Source organism: Monopterus albus, unplaced genomic scaffold (genome assembly GCF_001952655.1).
Source record: "Monopterus albus unplaced genomic scaffold, M_albus_1.0 scaffold19.1, whole genome shotgun sequence".
Classification (NCBI taxonomy): Eukaryota; Metazoa; Chordata; class Actinopteri; order Synbranchiformes; family Synbranchidae; genus Monopterus; species Monopterus albus.
In genome coordinates this window covers 143,745-160,002 of record NW_018127899.1, presented here as the reverse complement: position 1 = coordinate 160,002, position 16,258 = coordinate 143,745, and the positions used below count along the sequence as shown (strand labels likewise).

The 16,258-nt window shown below is 40.9% G+C and overlaps 1 protein-coding gene and 1 long non-coding RNA gene across 2 annotated transcripts; both read right to left on the bottom strand.

The window, feature by feature from the left end:
* Positions 1-7,959: 7,959 nt before the first annotated feature.
* aldh8a1 (aldehyde dehydrogenase 8 family, member A1) lies at positions 7,960-12,124 on the bottom strand. Its single transcript, XM_020593566.1, has 7 exons — positions 11,727-12,124; positions 10,919-11,066; positions 10,323-10,478; positions 10,094-10,243; positions 9,676-9,932; positions 9,206-9,367; positions 7,960-9,098 (listed from the first exon to the last, which is right to left on the bottom strand). The coding sequence occupies exons 1-7, from the start codon at positions 11,871-11,873 to the stop codon at positions 8,646-8,648; spliced, it is 1,473 nt and encodes a 490-aa protein (XP_020449222.1). The 5' UTR covers positions 11,874-12,124; the 3' UTR covers positions 7,960-8,645.
* A 2,126-nt stretch (positions 12,125-14,250) lies between these two features.
* On the bottom strand, positions 14,251-15,460 carry LOC109956427 (uncharacterized). The gene is made up of 2 exons (XR_002274403.1): positions 15,319-15,460; positions 14,251-15,069 (listed from the first exon to the last, which is right to left on the bottom strand). It is a non-coding gene; the product is annotated as an uncharacterized LOC109956427 (long non-coding RNA).
* Between the last annotated feature and the right edge of the window lie 798 nt (positions 15,461-16,258).

The window sequence follows — 16,258 nt, the reverse complement described above, 5'->3', positions numbered from 1 at the left end:
ATATTACTTGTGTGATGTAAGAATGTTAACACTGTTAAAATCTTTTTTTAGTATAATACTTGTGTGGGTAGAAGTGAATCATTTACTGCTTGCAAACCAATGATGTAAGATGATGTCATGGGGTAGGACTGGATAAGTCTGACTTCTTCCTACTCCATTCAAGCATGTACTAAGTATATGCAAATTGATATTGGATTATGTGTAAAATTATGTGTGTTGTCATATCAACTTTTTACATTTTTTTACGTTTTTACATGCTTGAAAGAATAAATCAAATCAAATCAAGCCTTACAGCTCCTGTGAGCTGGAGAGTATCTGCTATAAAGAAGCTGATCCAATTCATACTGGTCGCTGACTTCTTGTTGGTCATTTGAAAAAAAAAAACAAATTATTTTGACTCACAACCATTATTCATCTGTTTTCCTTTTTTTTATAACTCTTTTCCCAGAAGTACCAGCTCCCTCTTCTCTGTTGCTTCCACTTCCTTCCTTTTCTTCCCCTCATCAGTACGGTTTTTGTTACATCCTGAGCACAGGATCCCAGTGGGCCAATAGATGGCTGGCCTGTGGGTGTTGCAAGGCCCCACTGTGCATCTAATGCAGCTCTTTCTTTTTTGCGGCTCTCTTTCTTTTGCTTGATCTAATCCCACACTTGGTTTCAACAGCACGGCTGACAGCACCCTAGGACAAGTGCTCCGAAAACAGAGGGTTATACAATACATGCACACAGGACAAATGCATACACACTTTAATACTCACCATGCCAAAATCATCCAATTAGTTGAGAAGTAGCGGAGCAGTGAAAAGAAGAGGAGAGAGTTTGTGTTATAAAACAATACTGGCTGTTCTGAATTTAATATAGTCAGTCACACCTCCTGAGCCTCATGTCAGGAGCCACTGGCATAGAACGCCACTGTTGTCTAAGTACTTATTTTAACCTAAACCTAACTAAGATGATTTTGTACTTAAACCTGGCCAGACTGTGGCCATTCCCCAACCTTAATCTCATAACCGTTACCATGACGATAAAGGTGCAGCAGACTTGACACTGGTATATTCCCCCAGGTCAAATCCGAGGCTAGGGACAAATGAGTGACACTATATGGCCATTCAGACTGGAGGCTAAATATTGTTGAGCCAATCAGCTTAGTTTAAAAATAAGAATTATGGAGCAAATTTTCAGATGTTCCCTTTACAGAGAAATTCAATTACAGTGTCTGACTCTGCACAGCTGGCCAATCACAGCATGAAGTGGGTGTGAATGCTAGTTTGATGGTTTCATAATGAAATGGCTAGACACAGATACAGACAGGGGGATCTGACATGCAGCACCTAGGGAGTATAAACGCTGCTCAATACTTTGTGCTAATACTTAATACTATATTTTATACTATATGCTTAATACTTCAGCACTCATCCCCTATAGCTCTTTTTACAGTATGTCAATGTACACAAAGTGACAGAAGTAACAGTATGTTATGTAACAAATCCGTCTTTCAAGACTTGTAACAGTGATCGGTTCTGGATTCCAGAGAAAGAAACTGATCCAGCTAAGCTAAGCTTAGCTAACAACACTGTATGGAAACTAACAAAATGTGTAGCTGACTCTGGGAAAGCAGGATGAATGAAAACCGAATTAACCCCTGAAAAGTCTTTATAGAGTTATGCGTTCATAAGAAACTACTATTACCCTTGTGTTTACCAAATGTCCTACGAGTACAGAACAGGTAGGATGAGTTACATAAAGGAAAACCAGTTTTGATTTACACCCCAGCCGGCGGCTCGAGGCATGAGAAATGAATTTTATTGTCCTGTGAGGGTGTTTAATTGATGGAAGGGTGTGTACAGTATTTGCATGAGTGTGTTGATCAAGACTAACGCAACTGAAGAATCCCCCGTAAATGTTCCTTTTTCTCCACACAGAATTAGGAAATGCACTGGCACAGGGAACTATTGTCATGACAAGCTTCAACAAGCCAGCAAGGAGTGTGTGTGTGTTTGTTTGTCTGCAATACTACTGAACTGAGTGAAGGTGCAAACTAGCTGACCTGGCCTTGCACCACTTTAATAGGTAAATATTGGTGTTTAATGAATATGACTTACATTTTAGGTCATGGGATAGACACATTATTAGAGAAATAAAAATGTATGGATAAATAACATTGAGGTATGGACTATATGATTAAAAGCTGTAGTTATGGCTGGAATTCTTGTGTTTATATTTCCCTATATCAACCACACTATCCAACAAGGGATCAATGTTGTCAGACAGACCCCCTTGTTTACACTGTCAGTCATGGACAGGAAGCCAATGCAAACAGTCGGTGAGGTCACACTATGCCCTTTTTGTCATGTATTGCAAAGGGTCAGCCACTTTTCGTTTGATTAAGCATGTATTTGATCTTTTGTAGCTGTGTTCCCAGAGGTGGTGTGTCACCAACAGACCAATCAAATGCCAGGAAGAGGTATAAGCCTCAAAACCCAAATACGAGTGCGGTGACGAGCAAAAGCAAAGGTCAGGTGAAAGCAAAAGGGAGGTGTGATAAAGAGAGAAGGAGAAGGTATGGGAGACAAACAGGTACATACACGGAGGGAACAAGTGGGAAACTCTTGTTGTGCTTTGAAAACATGGGCAGACTGTACAGATTGTGTGTTTAATATATCATCAAACAGGATTATGATTATGAGTTACATTTCACAGTGTTTTGCAATCATTCCTTAACTCTTCACACCCAATTATAATCGCTGACAAATGCATTACTCAAGACTTTGAATGTGAAAGAGAATGTTTTTCAGGCTGGAAGTGAAAACAAACACTGACTAGGTGATAAGGATTTGCATACTTCTGTATGCACAGATTTTTGTGTATGTGTGCCCACCTGGACAGTGGCCTGGGGGATCAGAGGAAACTGGGCCATCTGGTCCTACAGACTGGGACTGAACGGTCAGCATTAAATCGACAAGTCTCCCTCTTTCTCTCCCACTTTACGTGTACACTCATCCACCCACGCGCTGACAGACAGACCTTGGCTCTGTGCGATCTCAGCGGAGCTCTGATGGCCTTTGTGAGGCAGCCATGCTGGAGGCGACAGGCCCAACACACTGTTCCGCCATGACATGTTGGCTTCGTTATTTTGACATACAAGAGAGGATGTGGTGTCATCCTTCCCCTTCTGTGTGGAAAAATGAAATCAAGTTTCATGAGCCTTTTTCCGCTGAGACACTAATGCCACGGGGTATATTTTTAAAGAATATTTTGTGGAAAATTTCAATTCCTATATTCAATGAGATGCAGCTGAGAAGCTCAAGAAATGTTTTGGTTTTTTCGTATAAAGTGACTGTACTGTATTCACATCCACTGCACAATTAGTTGGTGATTGAATAATCACAGCATCTTATGAAATTTTGTGTCCCTTATTTTCTGAGCTCTTCTAGTATTTCACAATGAGATTTACATAAAAAAGACCTCACGTTAAACATGTGATATTTCCAGATGGACCTGGTTCTTCTATACTGTTTACTCTACTTTTGTGTTCTTGTCTGCATTAGTTACACAGACTTCTCCTATGGTAACTGTTCAGCAGATGGACTCAGTGCTCAGTACACAGACCATGACAAGGTTGCCCTTCATCAGTAGCTCATTAGTTTTTTTCAGGCACCAAACAGTGGATACAATAGCATGAGCACAAACATTTTTAAGCTCTGAGAAGGCACTAGGATCCCAGCTGCACCACAGCACAGTCTAATCTCTTCTGAGCTTCCTGTATTGTCGTATTGAGAGAATGAGCTACTAACTAGATCTTCCTAAATGGGTGTGGAGGATTCCCAAAGGCAAATTACTAGAAAGATAATGAACAGGGAACCACTTTAAGACACAGGAACTATTTATTTGAGCATGAATCATTGCTGCCTGAGGATTTAAGACGCTATACCTGAAAGTGTGCTTCCATTTCTCGGCCATATTTAGACAATAGGTAGCACATTTCTATCTTCACAGAGGCCTGGATCACTTATATTCCTTTCAGCTCCTTCATGCCAATTTCCCTCTTGCAGATGTGCCATAACTATTTCTCTCACATTTAACATGGATTTTCAGATAAAATCCCAGCAATTCCTACTTTACTTAACACAGTATTATATTTTCTTATCTTTATGTCACTCTGCCATCCAGAAAACAAGGATGGATTGACAACATTTCAAATGTCATACCATATCTGCAACCTGTGACACTGGAGCAGTGCAAACTTTGCACAGTGTTCTCATGACACAGGGCTTCTTGACACACATTTGCACTGCATTCCATTTTTACACTGAATATCATCATAATCCTTTTGTTCTTCAAGCCGTTTGTCTACAAATTTGGTGCAGAATATGCTCGACCTAGGAGAATCAACTGCAAAAGAGAGGACGGTTTAATTGTTTGTAGATGTAATTGCTTGGAAGTAAAAACAGCTGAAGTCCTACTGTATACATTACTTCAAAAAACTGTTCAACTGGCTTCCCATGAGTCTTTGGCATACAGTACATGCACTGTCAAACCTGCCAGTGTAGTTACTGAATGCTGAAAAATAATCCTAAGTGGTCTAATTTCATTTGGTAAGGAAGGAATCCACAGTATCCCAAGTTGGAAGTGCACTGCGGGTGTCTGCCCAGAGTTAAATCTGGGGCTTTGGTTCTCTGTTACACTGTTGGTGAACAAATACACAGGCCAGATGGTGTGAAAGTATAATGCTGTAATTGATGTATAATCAAGATAAATGACATCCTTCATTCAGTTGGTCAAAAAGAATAGATCTAGGTCACCATGTTCTGGCAAATACAGTGTGGAGACGTTGCATAGCATCAATTTAGCCTGTTAATTTAAATGTTAAATTAGCATGACAAAAGGTATCATTAACAAAATTAAGTGATAACTTCAAAGCACAGCAAAAAGAAAATTTTGAAGCAAGTATAAAATAGCATGTAATGAATGCTACTGTTCAGTGTGGCTGTTTCCAGTATTCTAAATCAATAGTTGTATATGATAACAGGTCAAAAGAATGCATTAAGGAAAATGATCAAACAGAAATAACTGAAAATCTCTGATTGGTTAGAGAGGTCAGTCCCGCTCAAAACCTTTTAGAAGCTAATGTCTCTGCACTGCCTCCAGTGCAGTTTAATGAGTCTGGGTGACAGAAGGCTTCAACAGCACCTCTCCACATTAAGACAAGTTTTGGAGCAGATTTCTACAACAAAAATATTTTTGAAAAGCTACATACTGTAGCTCTAACCTGCAGGGGGTTTTTTTTCCTGTCCCCAAGTGGCCTAAAGCAATTAAAGACAAAATTAAGCATGTTAGTTACATGTTTGTTAGGCAAGGTAATCACTGAAATTAAAGACAGCACTAATAAATGACACGTATTTCAAACCTAATAGCATAAGTTTCTAACGAGATCTTTGAAGCCCCAAATGTGATAGCACCATTTTGTACATTATTATTTGGTAACACAATTTACTACATAAACCTTAAGACAAAAGATTTCCTTTTTTTTTAACCTGTTTTCAGTAGCACATTGCATCAAGAGTATTTAAGGTTTGATTAGGAAACCTGACCAGGTAACGAAGAATGCTGAGGTCACATTTACTGTGGGTAGGTTTCAGTAGGTGATGGCTCACAGCCAAAGCAAGTCAGAGCGCAATGCAGTGACAAGATTTGAAACGATTTATGAGCGCAGGTTTCCAGTTCCAGAGTACTGTACTGTACATATTTAGTCAGCTACCCTGAGCCTCCAGCTTTAGCTGTCATTTTGCCTTCTCAGACCAGTGAATATACTATACTGCACCTAACAGAGACTGACACACAGCTGCAAGCATTTGACCTTCTGTAGCCAAACAACGGTCCCTCCACAATACTGTGCATATGGGCTTTCCTGGCTGTGTTTGCTTAACCTGGTTGAACTGCACTGTTTTCTCAGGACTCAGCTTCACCTCAGGGCTTATCTACTGTACTACAAACCTTAGACGGCCCACTGTGGAAAATTCCCTGCACCTAAATGTGACAGAAGGCCTTGAGAGGCAGGAATGTGGTGGGAGAACGAGGGGCCAACGGTGAGAAAGAGCAAGCTTACTGTGTGCAACACATGGCTTTCAACAGGAGGGGTAAAAGAGGTAGACTGGAAACCAATCGCTGCTCAGGATATGGCTTTTTGAAATGACTCGAAGGACCAGCCCACAGCCATCGATTTGTACTCTGATTACAGATGTCAGAGCAAGTCAATCAATAACTGTCAAACAACAAATGTAAACAAAGCTTTCAGTTGAATCTAGGACAGAGATATCAGCTGCTGAGAAGGCCCTCTGCAGGAGGCCCATCTCATCCCTGCAGCCAACATGAAAACAGATCTATATATTATATTATATTCCAGTTTCCTTGTGGATGCCAAATGGAAGGAGGCACCATTTTATTTCGCTCAGTGCCCAATAAGTGAGGTGAAATTTAAATGCTTGGTTTGGCCGAAGCCACCGACAGTGTCCTCTGAGTCACGTACAACTGGGCGAGACCTGCTTCACTGGGCCTTTTCCTTCTCAATTAAACATCCACAAGAGGGAGAGATGAAAGATAAATCAAGAAAAAGGGTGGAAATGGAGGAAAAACAAATAAATGCTGACTTGCACTGTTCCCGTTTTGTTTCTAAGATTATGACTTGGTGGGTGGGTGTGTGTATGTCCTGGTGCAACTAAATACATCGCTTCAGACCTCGTAAACTGACTTTTGGGTGGTATCCATTTCATCACACGCTATGCTCGAGGAAGGTGTAGAATTGCACGTGTGTGTGCGCGCAACCAAGCACAATGCCCATTCTCTAGCCTAAACGTAGAGGGTGGGGCACTCACACTGGCTCTGTGGTGAATGTCACATACTGCTAAGGGGATATGAGTGTACACACACACATACTTAAAAGACAGAGCGCTTCCCCATTGTACCCTCACTTCCTGACTGGTCCAAACCAAGCACAGTGCCACAAACACACACGTATGCTTGCTGCTCCATCCCCATCAGTCTCATCTCATATTGCATGAAACCAGGACACATGACCTTCCTACTACGTAAGGAAATGAAGTGCATCATATTTTATCAACAAACCTTGGCTGTATACGTGTAGCTCTGTATGAATGTCAACGGAAGGTCATCCTTCAGTCAAACTACTGCTTTGTTCCAGGCTGAAATACTACATCTCAGCAACTACTAGATAATCTGCCATCAGGTAGATGCATTCATGGATGAGGATGAGGTCTACTGATTTTGGTGATCCCCCTGAGTGTGCAAACCATTTCAGTCACCCAGTGAAATATCCACTGGATGGATTTAATCTAGACAGATGAGCATCCCAAACAAGGTCCCTGATTATTATTGGTGGACCTGACATTTCACAGTGTTTCCACAATTTGAAATTTGTAGTTCAAAGTGAAATGTCTCAACAATTATTGATCCATTGCCATGAAATTTGGCACAGACTCGTACGTTTTAATAGCTTTGCTAGTCATCTAAGATTTTATCCAGCTCATCATCAGGTCAAAATTTTATTACATTACCATCAGCCTCTGCCTACTATCAGCTGTTCATCAACTATTCATCCATTTCACTCAGCCTGCTGATATTTGTCTCGCCAGACATGTTGCCCAATTACAGTTTATTCACCTTCCTTACATCAGCAGGTCAGACACAAAACCAACTTGAGATTTACTTCTGAATACATATTTAAGGTTTGCAATTGTGTAAAACATATCAGAGAACAGACTGACCAGGTAAAGAGCCATAAATGAAACCATGAAAGTGAATCAGTAAGCAGATTCGTTTTCTTTTATGAAGTGCCAAATCTGACATTCACAATCTCAATCTGACATTGTGACACAGATGTTGTCAAGTAAAGATAAGCACATTGATCTACACGTGGGATTTATAAAGTGTTTTAATTTGGGGAAACACATTCATGTGTTACACAACTTTCAGTTTCCAGTTGGAATGTTTGGTTATGATGAAAAAATACCAACATAGATCTTGAGTTTGGTTAGTTTGAAGCACAGATTTAACACTCCTTATTGTGTTTACCTAATGCTCAAGAAACTTTTTCACTTTTCTCTAAGCATTATCAGTGTTTGTACTTTTTTCAACATTAGAATGTTACTTCCAGAACTGCCATGCAGGACATGAACCTACAGTTGAAACCTTTAAAGAACAGTCAGTTAAATTGTTCTTAAACTCATTAATTGTATTCTTGACTTTTCTTGAAGTGGGCAGTAAATCAGCTCTTTCCTTATCCAGTTTTGCCTCGTCTGTCTGTACTTTTCTAATCTACTCCATGTATTTGCACTGGTTAAATGGAGGACTGTTGTACAAAATATTCAGCAGAATATTCTTGGTGATATACCTCCTCGTCACTAGACATTTTTTTTATTTTCTCTAGCTTTTGTATTCTATATATGTGACTGAATTACTGGCTTCACTAATCTGAGACAGTGAGAGGTGAAATTGGAAATTCTTAAGAGCTGCTGATTGATGAATGTCAAGATTAACTACAAAACTTTCCCTGCATCTCTTTACCTGCTTCCAACAAAAAATGTTTCTCCTATCAAGACTTGCCACTGCTGCCATCTTCCTTTCTTGCTTTAGTGTTTGATTGTGATACTTTTCACCTCGGTGAAGAAGTGGTAGGAATCCTTCCCTCCCTCCCTCCCCACACCAGAGTTCTTCATCCCTCCAAAGGGCAGGTTGAGGTCTCTCACCAGCCAGCAGTTGGTCCAAACTAAACCTGCCTGCAGCTGCCTAGCTACACGGTGAACCTTCCCCACATCACGGGACCACACTGTGGCTGCCAGACCATAACGCACGCCATTGCCCTTGGAAACGGCTTCATCCTCTGTGTCAAAGGGGCTGACACAGGTGACAGGACCAAAGATCTCCTCCTGCATGATGCGGGAGCTGTCGGATATGCCTGAGATGACAGTGGCCGGCATATAGTAACCGGACTTGTTTTGCTCAGGCAGGTCCAGCTGGTCAACCCCTTCACCACAGTGGACGGCACCACCTTCAGACCTGGCAAGTGCGACAAAGTTTCGAACCTAAGGAAGAAGTTAAAGAGGGATCTCAACTTAAACGTTGTTGAAAACACATCTTCACAAATCCTAAACTGTTCTTTCATGGCCTTTAAAACAGTTCATATAACTACCTTTTTCAGGTGCTCTTTGCTGATCAGAGCTCCGTTGTTGCTGCTGGGGTCAGAAGGCACACCAGTCTTCCACTTCTTTGCTGCAGCCACAAACCTTTCCAGGAACTCAGAGTAGATACTCCTCTCTACATAGATCCTACTGGTGCACAAACAAACTTCTCCCTAAAGGCAGAAAGGATATGATAAGATTTAGATAGAAACTGATGTCTCCATGCATCTCATGACAAAATATGGGCTAGCATCTCCCCCATGTGGACAAATTATGTCACTGCGGTCTCATCACAACTTGGTTCTTAAGACTTCAACGACAGCTGCAACTTCACTGACATTAATAATAAGAAAAATGTAATTAATCTTTTATACAGCACTTCCAAAAACAACTTTACTAAATGCTTAAAAGATTACAAAAACACAAAGCTTAATTATGTTTTGCAGGAGTTTTAAAACAGTCAGCAACACTCTTTTCTCACCTGATTATAGAAGCTGGAGCGAACTGTGGTCTCAATGCACTTGGCCAGGTCTGCATCAGCAAAAATAATGGCAGGGTTTTTGCCTCCTAGCTCCAGAGAGAGCTTTTTGCAGTAGGGGGCGCTCCGCTCTGTGATGCGCTGGGCAGTTACTGTGGACCCAGTGAAGGAGATCAAAGGGACATCAGGATGGCCAACAAGGGCGTCGCCTGCTCTCGGGCCAGTGCCAAATACAATGTTGACTACTCCAGGAGGAACACCTAAAAATACAGGAAATTCATAATTCCATCACAGATTTTACTTCCTAAAAGCTACAGTATGTAACCTAAGGTAGCACTAGCATTAAAGCCCAAATCAATCCACTCTGCTCCACCCAGTGTTGTGTAAATGTTACTGCACTGTGTGGGTGCTGTAGTCCTACCAGCCTGCTGCAACAACTTGCTGAACATCCAGGCTGTCACAGAGGTCATCTCACTGGGTTTGGCCACCACTGTGTTGCCAGTAGCAATTGCAGGTGCGATCTTCCAGGTTAACAGGTACAGGGGGAGATTCCAGGGGCTGATCAGACCAGCTAGACACAGACACACACAACAACATAATTTAACAATACAAACATTTACAGGCTTTAATGAAAGCATTTACCCACTCACCCACTCCCACAGGACAGCGGATGGTGTAGTTGAGGCAGCCCATGTGGTCCATCTGGCTGCATTCGGTGGTGTAGTGGAGTATTGATGATGCAAAGAAGCGGAAGTTGTATGCTGAGCGGGGAATGTCCACAGTTCGTGCAAATGTTAGTGTTTTACCTGTAAGATACACCAAATATGTAGAAGTGATGAGCAGCAGAGAATAATATAGCGCTTACACAATACAACAAAGCATTTGCTATGCCATGTTCTGTATTCTGTCTATTGAGGACATAAGCATTCTGTTAAAATACACCTTTGCTGGTCTCAGATAAACCATTCATCACCACATACTGTATCTTCTGGCACCAAACCCAAAACAAACCCTCAATTTTTTGTTCCCACTCTTGGTGCAAGCCTAAAAATAGAAGAATCTTCTGTAAATTGTTCACTCTGACTGATTCACTGGTACCGTGGCATGTCATAAGCTTTTACAAAGAGCCATACACAAGGAAATGTGTCTTAGTGAAAAACCAATTTTGACCCATTGCTGCTGACTACCTAACCAATTATGTGACTGACTTTTGGGTTGATACATGTGTTCAAACAGTAAAAGACACCTTGGTCTTTAGACTCAGCTTGGGCAAACTCCTCCAGGTGGGCTTCAATCAAGTCAGCCAGCTTGTTGAGGACCTGCGCTCTCTGCTCTGGGCTGCGGGCAGACCAGTTGGGGAAGGCTTCTTTTGCTGCTGCCACCGCTGCCTCCACCTGCAGACAGACAGGCACTGAGAGATTAATACACTGTTTCGAGTGCCTTTCATATGTTTAAAGTTCATAGGGGGTTTAGGGGTCAACAAAATGATTAACAGCAGAAGAAAGAAACCATGTTCCTGTTGCACAATATATTTTTTGTGCCTGTGATATACTGCAACTTTCACCTCTTAGAACATTTCATGAGGGCATAATCTGTACTCACGGGTGATAACTACATCGTATATATACCGGATAAATGTGTGAGTGAAAATTCTGATATCACAAGATACTTCATTAACAGTGAGAATTACATGGTAACTCGTTATAATCTTTCCACTAAGGTTTATTGGTGCAAGTGTTTAATGATTGATTATTGACTCAGTAAAGAGCTGCAGCCACCGCTTGACCTCATCTAACTCTAAAAATATTGCTCAACACTAATGGAAATGTTGAAATCACTTACAAGGGTACACATCTGTGAAAACATGTAGAAAATCTCAGCATTTAAAATTGGCATTAGATATATATCGCAGGGCTTTTGAGGCCAGATGTAATCTGGCCTCTAAATTAGAGGCTATTCACTTGCATTCACATTTTAGAGGTTACTGCAAAAATAGTACAGAATGCAAAGCGTGGTTTAATCAAAATAGTGTCTATGTGGTGAGGATGTCCCACCTCCTCAGTGCCGCTGTCAGGTACTTTGCAGTAGACCTCTCCTGTGGACGGATCATAGGAGTCGATGTGACTCTGACAGGGGACGAACTTTCCGCCGATGTAATTCTCCAGAAACAGGACTGACTGCTGCTCCGAGGTTTTTGACATGGCTGTCAACTAATGCTACTAAACAAACACAACAAACTGAAAATCAAATGACAGTGACCGGTGCAGGCAACGTCTCACACTCTTGTACAGGACGCCTGCAGCAAAGAAGAATTAACCTGGGCTTGCACTGTCCCTCCCACTGTGCAGGTCACATTTCACAGTAAAGGCACTACTGGAATGCAGGAGCTGATTACTGGCCCAGAACAGAGCACTGGTTAGTTATCATAGCCAGCTTCTGATAAAGGCTCAATGAAAAGAAGTTCAGAAATCCTGGATGAATGACACACAGACATGCTTTGCAGTTATTTTAACCAAAAATGAACCATTTCCATGGCCACTCCTCTGAAATATAAATCACCGAGCTATTGTACCTCTCACATTTCATTTAACGTGCACCAGGCAAGAATTCAATTTAATGCAACGCGAAAAAGTTAGAACTCTCCGTGACACATACTGAAAGATTTTTGCTTCTTAAGTGCTTGTGGTGTGCAAGAGCGTGGCGGCCGTGTGACTGTGAAAGTAGATTCAGAGAAACAAGTTCTGACTATAAAACCACAGCATTACTCACCAAATTGCACAGAAAGTGATTCATCATTACGATATGTACCACCAGACCCTTGGCATTACCAACAGTTACCACTGTTGTCCTCTTTTATGTGCCTTTGGGTTCCCTCTGAGGCCTGTAGAAATATAAACCTTCAAGCTTTAACTGTATTCCAAGGGGACATAGATTTACATGCTTTGTATAATCACATGGGTTTTACACATTTGTGACAGAATCCTTTAAATCACTTCGACACTGATTCTATGTGTTGTGAATAACGTCTCGAGTATGTAACATATGAATGCAAGTGTTCATCTGTGCAAGAGGGCCTGGTGAGTGGTGACCTCGTATATAAACTGAACAATGTCACATCATGGCAGCCATGTGCTGCAAGTTTCTCTTCAAGAGGTTTTGGACAGAGATGTTTCAGGACACCGTGAATAGTACAGCAGAGAGCAACAACATCAAAACAATTGCTGTCCACAGCAAGTAAATAAGCCATTATGTATTCTAAGGTCAGTGTTCATGAACTAGACTCAGCCCTGTTCTTGATTTTTCACAATACAATCTAGAATGTCATTTCTTGAGACCTTTGACTCTGCCACAACAATTTTGCAGAGTTTATGGCTGATGCCACAGCAAGTCAGGCAGCAACTATGGCAGCTGTATAAGTGAGTCATAATAAGAGATGACTGTTTATCAGCAACTACACTACCAGTCAAAGGTCTGTACACATTTAACCATTCAATTCAATGTGAAAGTGAGTCCAAGCTTTTGACTGGTACTGTATATCAGAGATAACAGAACCACACACAAAACAAGGCACAGAGACATCAGATAGTCACTTGAGAGCACTGCTGATGCATCAGTCACAGAAACTGCCTAATCGTGAGTTGCAGAAAAATAAAACTCCCAGGACTGTAACACAATTATAAATTTCAGTTCATGAGATAGCTTTAAATATAAATATCACTTTAACCAAGTTTGTCTATACCACCGAGCTACCTTTAGCCATTTTGCATGCCTACATGCATACCTGTGTTTGCACAGAGGAGCTAATAAAGCTTGGATACTGTTAATCAGACATACTCCGACAAAACTTGAGTCACATTTTGTAGCTGACTCCCACCAAAATTTAAAAAAAGAGCCCGCTCTGGAAACCCGATCACAATCACCGTCACTATGATCTGGATCCGAGATGTTTTTGCCCTCCATTTTCTACTTTGGTCTTTTCATTTCTGTGCCTTCCTTTTCTCCTGATGCATCACATTTTACTTTCTGGGAGCTGCAGTGCGTTTGCACACAGGATGTACAGTAAAAGACAGGAGTGAAATAATTGATGATGGTTTTTAGCTGCAACTGCCTTGGGGTTATTTCATTGTATTGTTAATTAATTTCTGATGTTTTTCTGACTTCCTCACACAACCTTCACTGAAAACCTTCCTTGTCTTTTCACTCCCTCAACACTTACTCTACTAAGAGGTTTGTAACACTGGAAGTGATGAGCAACTATGTAACACATATAGGTATCACCTCAGACTCTACAGCCTGAAACAGTTTTGCTAAGTCTCCTCATTACGCGCTCCCTTAGAGTGGTGGCGAAAGGTGTCTTCTGTGGTGCTTTCCACTCCAGCGGGAACAAGCTGTGTCACTGTCAAACCTGACTGGAAATGATTACTTCTACATTTTCACTTCCCACTTGATGCACTTTTACATACATATCTTACAAGTGAGGTAAAAGGAAAACAAAAAAGGAAAACGCATTTTCCTAAAAAGGATTTTTTGACAGAAAGAGACAAGTCATGTTGATGAAATCAAAAGTCAAACCACAGATTACTGATATCATGTTCATCTTTCTTCACACCATCGTCACCAACACACCCGGTTCAACACATGGAGAAACAGAGATACAGTTCCTGTGAACTCCGTGCTCTATTCAGCCCGGTCTTACTTTGTTAGAAGAAAAGTCAGCCCTTCAAAAAGCATTTTGCTGCCTTACTGAAAAGTTTTTTAGAAGCATTTCAAGTAATGTGTATTTTGTTAACATAAATAAGAACTTGCTCTCCAAATGGAAGTGGAAATTTTAGTTTCCCTTATTTGTTCACAGGCTACTCTAGCGTGGTTAGAGTAAACATTTAAATGTCTTTGTAGACCTTGTCCTCTTAGCTATGTAATTTGAGATAGAAACATATTTATGGTAAAAATAATAAACATTTGCCTTCAAATCCCACATAACACAACATTCATTTGTGAGTTCAAAATTAGTCACTTCAGGTCAACAGTTTTGATTGGGAGCGCCGTATTATGGAAAATGGTTGTTATGTAAACTGGAAGCTGAATGCTCACATTAACTTTTAAAGAAAGTAAGGGAGAAATGTGAAGTGGGGCTAGCTGGGTGCTCGACGTCACCATATCAGGGTGTCAGAGCTGCTGGATGCACTGTGAGCTCAGTTCATGGCTGTATCTGTCTAGTTAGTACTGATCAGAGCAGTCAGGTGTAGTGGCAGCTGTGCTGGATGGAAAGATGGATGGATGAATGCGATGTTCTCAGTCCATGAGTGACATCTCTTTGAGGAATTGCACTTTGTCTCTGGCTGCATGCAGTCTCCAGTGCAAAGTCTGACCAGCTCTGCGTGACATTCATTCTTTGATCTGCAGAGAGGAAAACCAAAAAGAAAGATGACTAGGGACACTTCATTAATTAAAGAAAAGGAAACAGAGATACAGATAACATCACCTCAAAAGACAATTATTGCCTACCAATCTCACTATTAATTATTTCTTAAGGGCCTAATACTAAGAACGGTATGAACAAGACAGAAGGTTAAAACCGACCATTTTTATGCAATAACATAATCTATATGTTGTTTTGACTTTGTCCTAAGGTTAGATGGACTTTACCTCGGTGACAACCCCTGCAGCAATGGTGGAGCCTACATATCGCAGCATGAAGCGGCCCAGCTCCTTGTAGTCTTTGTACAGCTCTAATGACACTGGCCTCTGGGTCTGGATCTCCACGATGGCATTCATACCCTTACTCAAACACCTTAAAAGGAACAAGAGTACAGTAAGTAATATGCAGCACTGTTCTATGCAGATTGATGGTGAATATTACATTTAAATACAGATTTCTAAAAGCTGCTGGCCTTGTCAATTTTTGAAGGAAGTACCACTATACAAAGCAGCAGTCCAATATCTTAAAGCTCTTGAAGTAAGCAGGCACCAGACTGAGTTTGTAACAGTGGCCCAAACTCGAGAGTCAACAGCAGTGAATGCTAACAAGGAAAACTAAAGTCTTTATTTGATTCTTTATATAAAGTAGCGATACCAGGGCATAACAATACCGTTACAAGTTTTTTAAAAAGTACAAAATATTAGCATTAAAATATCCATCCATCCATCACCAATGCAGTAACCCAAGAGTACAGTAAGTAATATGCAGCACTGTTCTATGCAGATTGATGGTGAATATTACATTTAAATACAGATTTCTAAAAGCTGCTGGCCTTGTCAATTTTTGAAGGAAGTACCACTATACAAAGCAGCAGTCCAATATCTTAAAGCTCTTGAAGTAAGCAGGCACCAGACTGAGTTTGTAACAGTGGCCCAAACTCGAGAGTCAACAGCAGTGAATGCTAACAAGGAAAACTAAAGTCTTTATTTGATTCTTTATATAAAGTAGCGATACCAGGGCATAACAATACTGTTACAAGTTTTTTTTAAAAATTACAAAAGTATTAGCATTAAAATATACATCCATCCATCACCAATGCAGTAACTAGGGGCCAAATCTTTATTACACAGTAATGAAAAGCATCCCTTCCAAAACTCACTTTGGTTT

What these genes read in the sequence shown, in the direction of transcription:
- aldh8a1 (XM_020593566.1), bottom strand. Translation starts at nt 11,873, where the DNA reads ATGTCAAAAACCTCGGAGCAGCAGTCAGTCCTGTTTCTGGAGAATTAC. An exon ending in CCGCTGTCCTGTGGGAGTGG is followed by an intron (nt 10,244 to 10,322) that starts GTGAGTGGGTAA and finishes GTCTGTGTCTAG; the next exon opens with CTGGTCTGATCAGCCCCTGG. An exon ending in GCTCCAGCTTCTATAATCAG is followed by an intron (nt 9,368 to 9,675) that starts GTGAGAAAAGAG and finishes TTCTGCCTTTAG; the next exon opens with GGAGAAGTTTGTTTGTGCAC.